Below are 9,797 nucleotides of genomic sequence, written 5' to 3'. Positions count from 1 at the left end.
ATTTAATTAGCTTGTTAATACGACCATAGGCTTATAATGAGGTAGATGTCAACAAGATGACTTGTGTTAAGAGTCATGACACGAAGAGTACCAAAACCAGTGGCTGAGTTCCTTTCGAGTGTTGGGCCACATAGAAGAAATGACCAAGACCTTTAGCATTATGTCGTGCTTGAGAAGAAGACCCATCAAGCTGAGCAAAATCACAGTCATGGCAGATACCGGTGTCATGCAAATGGCACCCCTTACATTCTCAGAGTGGTTGGCATTAGAAAGGGCATTCAGCCATAGAAAACTGCGCTAAATCACACTGGAGTCTGGTGCAGCCTTCCGGCTTGCCAGCCCTGGTCAAATTGTCCAACCCATGCCAGCATGGACACCGGACGTTAAATGATGATGACGATGATATTAAAATGTAAAGCTTATTTATTCACATTGTTTTCAATAAATCCTGCATTATCTCATAGCTTTGAGATTTTGATTGTGTGATTGTATACTTTTAGTATGATATTGTAGGGTAGGTGTAAGAGGCTGGATCTGACCAGTTTGAACATAAAACAGGTAGAATATTTTGGTCGGATATGGCTGGTTTAAATGCTAAAGGTTACAACACTTTCTGTCCTCCACTTTGAGATGATGAGTTTTAATGAAAAGGAGGAAGCAGAGACCTGTAATTTTGAGGACAACTAGAAGCTTCCACAAGATAATCTCCTGAAAGCTACTAACAAGATCTTTTGTAGAAGCAGTGCACCAGTGAGATGGACAGTGGTGGAATACTAAAAGACAGGCCTGGGAAGGCAACAGAGAGGAATACTATATTGCTAGATGAGAAGTGTACATAGTGAAGAATTTACCAATGTCTAGCAGCAGAAGAATCAGAAGCGGTGAGCTGGCAGAAATGTTAGCACGCTGGGCGAAATGCTTAGCGGTATTTCGTCTGCCGTTACGTTCTGAGTTCAAATTCCACCGAGGTCGACTTTGCCTTTCATCCTTTCGGGGTCAATAAATTAAGTACCAGTTACGCACTGAGGTCGATGTAATCGACTTGATTCGTTTGTCTGTCCTTGTTTGTCCCCTCTATATTTAGCCCCTTGTGGGCAATAAAGAAATAAGAAGTGTGAGGTATTCTGGACTGCCAAGCAGTGGATGAGAGTGAACCAAGATGCTGGAAGAAAGAATGATAATAGCAAACCTATCCTCGGTGAGGGAAACTATGCTATCATCCAAGAGGCCTGGACATGTTATAAAAAGAGATTGTTTTATGTGGAAAGTGTGGGGAAGGAAGTGGATCTATTTGAAGTGTGACCAACAGAAGGACCAGCTCTAGACGTGACTATTAAGGGTACAATGTTGGGGAATGCTGCTGGCCCCTCAAGTATAGTATTTGAAATACTGAAATTATCTGGTGGGACAAGGTTCAAACATGTCACTCATACAAATCAATGAAGGTTATACAAGGAGCTGGTAGAGCAGAATAAGTCATCAACCTTTAACAATGTGAAAAGAGATGCTAAGAAAGACTCAGCTACAGAAATATGAAACTGATGGACCGAGTAAGGGAAGTAACAGAAAAAGTCTTAGCACCATCTCGATTAGGGAGAGAATCCACTTAGATGAGACACAGTTTGTTCCAGACTGGAGTACTACTGATGCTCTCTTCATAGTGAAGCAACAGCAGAAGTTCCTAGACAAGAGTGAGCCTCTCTTACGTCTGTCTGGAGACAGTCTTTGACAGAGTTCCACACTCTATAGTCTGGTGATTATTAAGAAAACCAGGAATTGAAGAATGACTGACGAATGTGGGTTTATAAGCTGTGCTTTATCATTCCACAAAGGTATTGTACATACAAAGTATTCACATCTACCTGTAGAATGTTGGCTAAATATTTACAGAATTGAAACAAGGTGTTTACAACTGTCTGTACATTCAGGTTGGATTATAAATCTATAAATCTATCCTATATTACAGTAAACAGTATTGAAACAAAGAGTATATGTCTATCTATCCATACATGTAGTGTTTCTTAAATACCTGTAGATTCATTCTGAAACAGAGTATATACACTTGTTTATATAAAGTGTTGGTTAAAACTCTATCGACATATCCGGTAGTACTGAATATAACGTTGAAAGAAGGTGCATATATATTTATATCATCACCATCATCGTTTAACATCCGCTTTCCATGCTGGCATGGGTTGGACGGTTTGACCAAGGGCTGGTAAACCAGAAGGCTGCACCAAGCTCCAATCTGATCTGGCAAGATTTCTACAGCTGGATGCCCTTCCTAATGCCAACCATTCTGAGAGTGTAGTGGGTGCTTTTACGTGCCACCAGCACGAGGGCCAGTCATGCCGGTACTGGCAACGACCACACCCCAAAGGTTTTTTTTTTACGTACCACCTGCACAGGAGCCAGTCCGGCGGCACTGGCAACGACTACACTCAAATGTTGTTTTTCACATTCCACTGGCACATGTGCCAGTAAGGCGATGCTGGCAACGATCACGCTTGGATGGTGCTTTTAACGTTCCACTAGCACAAGTGCCAATCAGGAGGTACTGTCATCAGCCATGTCAGCAATTTTGATTTATATATATATATATATATATATATATATGAAGGTAATTTTATAATTTCGTTAAACCGAAAAATAAAAATAGGACTGCAGGTGGAAGTGCTCAGGTAAGGCTCAGACAAAAAGAAAATTGAAGGGTATAATGAATAAACACCCTAATTGGTAAAAAGTAACTTTATAACACTCCATTTTACCACTGAATTCTCTCATGTTCATAATATATATTTACGATCAATGATGTGATAATATGAGAGTGTTATAAAGTTAATTTTGACCAATTAGAACGTTTATTAATTATACCCTTCAATATATACATCTGCGTGGTAAGAAGCTTGCTTTCCAACCACATGGCTCCAGGTTCAGTCTCACTGTGTGGCACCTTGAGCAAGTGTCTTCTGCTGTAGCCTCGGGCTGACCAAAGCCTTGAGAGTGGATTTGGTAAACGGAAACTGAAAGAAGCCTGTTGTATATATATATATATATATATATATATATATATGTGTGTGTGTGTGTGTGTGTGTGTTTGTGTGTCTGTGCTTGCCCTCACCACCATCATCGCTTGACAACTGATGGTGTGTTTACGTTCCCGTAACTTACTGGTTTGGCAAAAGGGACTGATAGAATAAGCACTAGGTTTACAAAGAATAAGTCCTGGGGTTGATTTGTTCAACTAAAGGTTGTGCTCCAGCATGGCCACAGTCGAATAACAAGCAAGTAAAAGAATAAAAGAACACATGTCTATGTATAGTCATGTATCAACTCCACAGCTGGACACCTATCCCTTTCCCTCCACACCCCTAAGCTCCCATCAACTGGCACAAAGCCACCAAACCCCTCACTAAGTCTCCCTCCTCCCAATTGACGAGGTGGGGGGGGGGACTTTGTCTTGCAAGTTACTCAGTGACCCTGTTGGTGTGGGTGCCTTGTAAAAAGCACTCAGCACACTTCGTAAAGTGGTTGGAAAGTGTTAAGAAGGGCATCCATCTGTAGAGACCACATCAAAGTAGATAACGGAGCCTGAGGTGGTTCCCAGCCTTACTAGTTCCTGGGACATTAAATGATGATGATGATGATGATATATGTAACACAGCAGATTCCTCTGCGATTTAAAAACAACCAATGAAATACACAACCCAAACAAATTATAGCAAAATATTCATTAAATAAAACAAATAAGAAAAACAACAACAATTGAAAATTGTAATTAATGTTTCTAAACTTTTTATAGCAACAAATCACCTGTATTTTCCATACCACAACATTGTGTATTTGGATAGATTTGCTTGACAACCATAAATGTTATTTTTCACACAATATTCGAAACTAAAAGGATTCACATTTCTTTCTTCTTTTTCGATTTCTTGTTGTCTTTCTTCTTCCAACATTTGTTTGGAAACGGCTCTGGCTGGGAATGGCATCAGATGTGCCAAATTGGACAGAAAGCCTTTGACGTCTGAAAACTCGCACTTGCCACCAACTTCGATGATGATACGCCCGGTACGCACCGGGCAAACGTAATGGGATATCGAGCCCTTGCCACCCCCCATACGATGGCCCTGTCCCTTTTTGGTCATTGGTTTCCATGGAGGATCAATCCGCCACACAGCAAACATTCGACTTTCATCAAATTTCCGGAGAATGCCCAGTCGCAACACTTCGTAATGACCCCATTTCATTCGGCCACCAGTCAATGCCTGGACACAACAGAAAGCAATTAAAAATACATCCTCAACAGAAAGAAAAAAAAAAAAAAAAAGGGTAGGTAGGGGTAATTTATTTATATCTAAATAGTTCATTATTGAAATCTTAACCCTTTAGCATTCAGATTACTGTCAAATGTAATCCTGATTTATTCCCATTGGTTTGAATTAATCCTGCATTATCTCATAGCTTTGAGATTTTGATGATGTGATTATTATTAGAATGACATTGCAGGGTAGGTGTAAGAGGCCAGATCTGGCTGGTTTGAACATTAAAGAAGTAGAATATTTGGACCCTGAATATGATGGGTTTAAATGCTAAAGGGATACATATATATGTATAACCCTTTAGTATTCACATTACTTACTTAAATCCAATGCTTATTTATTCACACTGTCTTAAATTAATCATGTATTTACATTATTTACATTTGATGGATATTTGTCCTCATCTTGTTTGTTGTTAACACAATGCTTCGGCTGATATACCCTCCGGCCTTCATCAAGTGTCTTGGGGAAATTTCGAACTTGGGTTCTCATTCCTAAGGTATTTTTCGATGTTATTATTATTATTCAGGTCACTGCCTGGAATCGAACTCAGAATCTTGGGGTTAGTAGCCCATGCTCTTAACCACTACAGTATACTGCAATAGTTAACATGAGAGAACCTTTTGTATGCACTTGTGTTTATATTGCTGCTAGGAGATAATCATCTGCTACACCCGATTATTTTTCACCAGCATTAAACACACAAGTGCTTTTGTGCACTCCAATTCCATATTAGAAGTTCTCTCATGCTAACTATTGCAGTATTCTGTGTTCTATCACAACACTCTCTTTTAAGTGCGGATAAATATTACCTTTTGGTATTATTATTGCTTCTGCCACCAATTAATTTTTTATGTATTATATTCAGCTTAAATATATTTAAAGCAGGAATATAGCTAGAAAAATGAATATTTATACTTAAGCATTAAAGGATCTTTTTTAAAACGGGGGCCACATTTTTCATTAATGTTTTACGTAGTGTTTTTGGTACGGAAAGACTTTCAAACTTCGTATACTTATCTATTTTGTGTTATAGAACAGAAAAATATTTTTGTATTCGAATTTATTTCTTGTAAAAAATTGCCTTATTTCGATAATTTCAACCAATCACTGACAAGTATTCAGTTGTTTACATTTACTCCTTTGGCTGATTAAGCGATGTAAAGCGTATTTAATCTCCATACCTTCGTTTTATTTGCTTTTTTCATTTTAAATTTGCTTTAACCCTAACCCTAGGGTTAGGGTTAATTGTTTCAGAATCGTTTGTTTATGTAGTCGGCATTTAATGTATATCGGCTGAATGGACGTCAGTGATTGGTTGAAATTACAGAAATACGACAACTTTAACATGGAATAATTTATGGATTTCTTTTTTTTTAAAGAAGACTAAGAGAAAAAGATCCGCATTATATTTTGCTAATGACAATAACTATAGATAAATAAATAAACAAATGAATAAATACAAGAAGTTTGAAATAAAACAAAAGCTTACCTGAATGCCGAAGTCGCAGTACTGGAGTTTATTATGAACCAATTCTGGTCCTCTCATTAAATAGTTGCGTCTTGGCATCTTTGGTGGACGTTGGTTCGATGGCATCTGAGGGACCTTTTCTACCGTCTTTAATCTTCTTCTTTCCGGTAATATAATGTCTGCAATAATAGCAACAACATATATGTTTATTATGAATAACACACATCTTGATTTGGGATTCTCTGATACGTCTTAAAACCTTACAATACCTTGTTACAAAATGTTACAATACGGCTTCAACAGTGGCTAATTTACTATCATAACAACAATATATCATCATCATCATCGTTTAACGTCCGCTTTCCATGCTAGCATGGGTTGGACGATTTGACTGAGGACTGGTGAAACTGGATGGCAACACCAGGCTCCAATCTAATTTGGCAGAGTTTCTACAGCTGGATGCCCTTCCTAACGCCAACCACTCAGAGAGTGTAGTGGGTGCTTTTACGTGTCACCTGCTTTATTTCATTTTGTGTATATGTTGTGTATGTATATATATATATAGTTCAAATTTACAGAAAACAAAAGATGAAGACAAGTGAGGGAACAACAAACAGGTGTATTGGTTTGACGCTCAGGAAGAATGGAAAAGTATATGTAAGTACACACACACACATTCACCATCATTTTAACATTCACATTGCCGTCTTTGCTGTGTCAGATGGAATTTGTTGAGGCAGTTTTTCCTACGGATGGATGCCTTTCCTGTCACCAACCCTTACGTGTTTCCAAGCTAGGCAATATTTTCCCATGACCAGACATGTTCTCACAGAACATTGCAAAGGAACAACACTGCTTGTATGACAGTGGTACTCATTTACAGTGATAAGACAATGTGTCTATGGTTGAAAGAGACTAAGAAGCACAATTGTACTCCTTCTGAGTTAGTTAATCGCTGTGAGTGCACAATGACATAACAGGTAATCAATGCTACAGAAGTAACAAAGGGACTGAACCCAGGCAGGGGTAAGTGACAGGAAAGGCATCCAGTTGTAGTCCAATGCCCCAATAACAGATTAGGCGAACCCATGCAAGCATGTAAAACGAATGAACAAACAAATTAAAAGATGGACAGACAGACAGATAATCTCACTTACTGCTATAATCTGGTGGATGAGGGAAATCTCTTAGACCAGCAGCAGGAATAAACATCAGAGCTGCAAAGAAAAACAAGAGAAACTAGTTACAGGTGATGTATGGTACAAAAAAATATTTTGTTGTGTGTGTATATATATATGTGTGTGTGTATATATATATATATACATACACACACATACCTACACAGAATATTTAATATCTTTTTTGGTTATATACTATATATTTAATATGTTGTCTATGAATCGGTGAACTTTTAATAAAGGGCCATTGTTGTTATTGTACCTTATATAAGACATCCCTTATAGGCAGCCCCTTAAAAAAAATCCAAGTTTTTTTTTTTGTCTCCTCCCACCCCCCCCAAAAAGTCAGGTGTTTTTGATGCAGCCTCCGCAAAAAATCGTGGATTTTTTGGTGCAGCGCCCTAAAAAAATCCAGGTATTTTTAGTGCAACCCACTAAAAAATCCCGGTTGATTTTGTGTGGCCCCATAAAAAAAAAAATTCTGGATGTTGAAAAAGTTGAGAACCACTGATTTAGATTATTTGAAAACATGAAAAGTGTATTTGAGAAAGAGGATGGTCTCAGGTGGGTTGATGTTAACAATAAAGATTTAAATGAAGTGAGCATATTCAGCAAAACGTAGAAATTTCCCTGACTGACCTACAAACTTCTAATAACTTTACTTCTACCAAGACAGAGGTGAACTGAGTGGATAAGGTATCAGACTACTTATTCAGAGATCAGGAGTTCATATCCAAAGCAGGGACTTTATCAGCAATAGTCCACAACACTTAATTCTACATTACCATCAAAAGGTGCATGGATGAGCAGTTAAGGTGCTGGACTTATGATCATAAGATTGTGGTTTTGATCCTTAGACCAAGCAATGTGTTATGTTCTTGAGACAAACACTTAGTTTCATGTTGCTCCAGTCTACTTGGTAAAAATGAGTAACCCTGTGACAGACTGGCACCCTGTCCTGGAAAGAATATATATGCCAAGAAAACCAGGAAACCAGCCTTATGTGCCGTACAGAAGAATGTGGATTAACCATCGAGAACAGGTACTTGTAACTGGAGAGATTTCTGGACACAGTACTGGCCCTTTATCCCTTTAGCAATTAAATCTAATGCTTATTTATTCACATTGTTTAAATTAATCTTGCATTATCTCGTAGCTTTGAGATTATGACGATGTGATTGTTTTAGAATAACATTGTAGGGTTGGTGTGAGACGTCAGATCTGGCCGGTTTGAACATAAAACAGAATATGGATATGGCTGGTCTAAATTGCTAGAGTTAAAGGACCTGGAAGTGCCAATGGAGGTGTATAACCTTGTAGAAATATTTGGACTATCTTTCTGGTTCCCTCTTTGATACAGTGCATAGAAAGGGTTTAGTTTGCCCTCAGTGGTAGCCATAATGGCTGCTCCCTTCTTTAAACATAACATACTTTCAACTAAAGCAAATACGTATATGGTGGCAACACTTTGTGGTCCGTTCTAAAATATTGTGTTTATTGTTTATAATATACTATGAAACGACAGTTAAGTCAGTTTAATTAGCCTTAGTAATTACAAGTTCCTTGATTGGCTTATAAAGTATTGTTTGATCTACACACGTAGAATCTGCGAATGTTCTCAAAAATTCTAAGTGTGTTGTGTCATGCCAATAAAACACATCATAAAACGGTTATTGACTCAGTTTAAATCAATCTAAGTTGTTATTTATGTAAAATGATAATTTATTATAGATTTGGTGAATGCAGTTATGTCGTTTCTGCGTAGTACTTTCCATTTTGTACTGGAGATCGTAGTTTACATATAAGATTTGACAACTTCAAAATATTTTAAATGTAGATTTTTTTTGCAAAGAACTTCCAAATGCAAAGTGCTGCCTGTTGAAAGCTCTGCGTACTGGATTCTAGCAAGCTTATGGGGACATTACGAAAGAGTGTGTTCAATCTATTTTAGTAGTGAATCTACAAGAAACAAGAAACACAGCACGTAACTCTTAAAAAGACGAGTCTGATTTATCAACAGTACAAAGCCCGGAACTGGCAGTTTCTCCAAGTTCCTGCTACTATGTTTGTAGACAGAAGGAAACCATTTAAAACACCGACAAAATGGTTCTGTGATAGCAGCCCACATGTCAGGCATTATACATGTTCCAAGATGGAACAAGTATATAATGGAATTCATTTCGTAGAGATTAGATTCCATGTGCTTTATTGCTTCCATGTTAAACCCAGCATCCAAAATCCAGTATCCGGTCCTGGGATTCCACACTGATGATTTCTTTGGAAAATTTGGGCAACGAAAGAATGCCAAAGTTTGTTAGCCATCTCTCACAACGATATTTCTGTGTCCACCAAGTTTATATATGACCAGCCAACTGCGACAGTTTCAATACAATCCTAACCACATCGATGTCCTAAGACGGAATGACCTTCAGCTTACAATAAAAAAATGACTATGCACAGAAACAAAAAGGTAACAATACAATTTAAAATTTAACAGAGCTTACCACCGTTGTTTTTGGTTGACGTCTGATGCCATTTGAATGCTCCTCGCTGGAAGAGAAAAGAAATACAAGACCGAGACATGACGAGGAGGAATTTCACAAAGCAACAAAGATCGCCATGGATGACATCTCCTTTCCTCTAGCGGCCAAACGAAGAACTAAATATTTGTCGACCGAAGGGACAAAACTCTTACCTTCCTAAAGAGTAAACTGAGTTACTTCCCTTGAAATCTATTTATTTTCATTGTGAATAATAATTACACACGTAACACATATGTATATACACACACACACACACACACACACACACATATATATATATATA

General features: G+C 37.9%; 2 protein-coding genes across 2 annotated transcripts in view; one reads left to right on the top strand and one right to left on the bottom strand.

The window, feature by feature from the left end:
• Window positions 1–3,765: 3,765 nt before the first annotated feature.
• LOC106879710 (39S ribosomal protein L16, mitochondrial) lies at window positions 3,766–9,643 on the bottom strand. Its single transcript, XM_014929387.2, has 4 exons — window positions 9,476–9,643; window positions 6,951–7,010; window positions 5,815–5,972; window positions 3,766–4,268 (listed from the first exon to the last, which is right to left on the bottom strand). The coding sequence occupies exons 1-4, from the start codon at window positions 9,552–9,554 to the stop codon at window positions 3,810–3,812; spliced, it is 756 nt and encodes a 251-aa protein (XP_014784873.1). The 5' UTR covers window positions 9,555–9,643; the 3' UTR covers window positions 3,766–3,809.
• The window catches only part of LOC106879709 (ciliogenesis and planar polarity effector 2), a 10,631-nt gene continuing 9,562 nt past the window's right edge, over window positions 8,729–9,797 (top strand). The window contains exon 1 of the mRNA XM_052977008.1: window positions 8,729–9,441. The gene's annotated coding sequence lies outside the window, so the exon portion shown is untranslated. The remainder of the gene's footprint in view (window positions 9,442–9,797) is intronic.

The sequence above is a fragment of the Octopus bimaculoides genome, chromosome 26 (genome assembly GCF_001194135.2).
Source record: "Octopus bimaculoides isolate UCB-OBI-ISO-001 chromosome 26, ASM119413v2, whole genome shotgun sequence".
NCBI classification, from domain to species: Eukaryota; Metazoa; Mollusca; class Cephalopoda; order Octopoda; family Octopodidae; genus Octopus; species Octopus bimaculoides.
The sequence above is the reverse complement of the archived record's forward strand: the minus strand, read 5'-3'. Positions and strand labels throughout refer to the sequence as shown.

Bases quoted from the DNA above. Each gene is read 5' to 3' on its own strand.
- LOC106879710 (XM_014929387.2), bottom strand. From the start codon at position 9,554: ATGTCTCGGTCTTGTATTTCTTTTCTCTTCCAGCGAGGAGCATTCAAA. The intron at 5,973-6,950 runs GTAAGTGAGATT...CTATTATTGCAG, and splicing joins TCATCCACCAGATTATAGCA to ACATTATATTACCGGAAAGA. The intron at 4,269-5,814 runs GTAAGCTTTTGT...TGTTGTGTCCAG, and splicing joins ACTGCGACTTCGGCATTCAG to GCATTGACTGGTGGCCGAAT.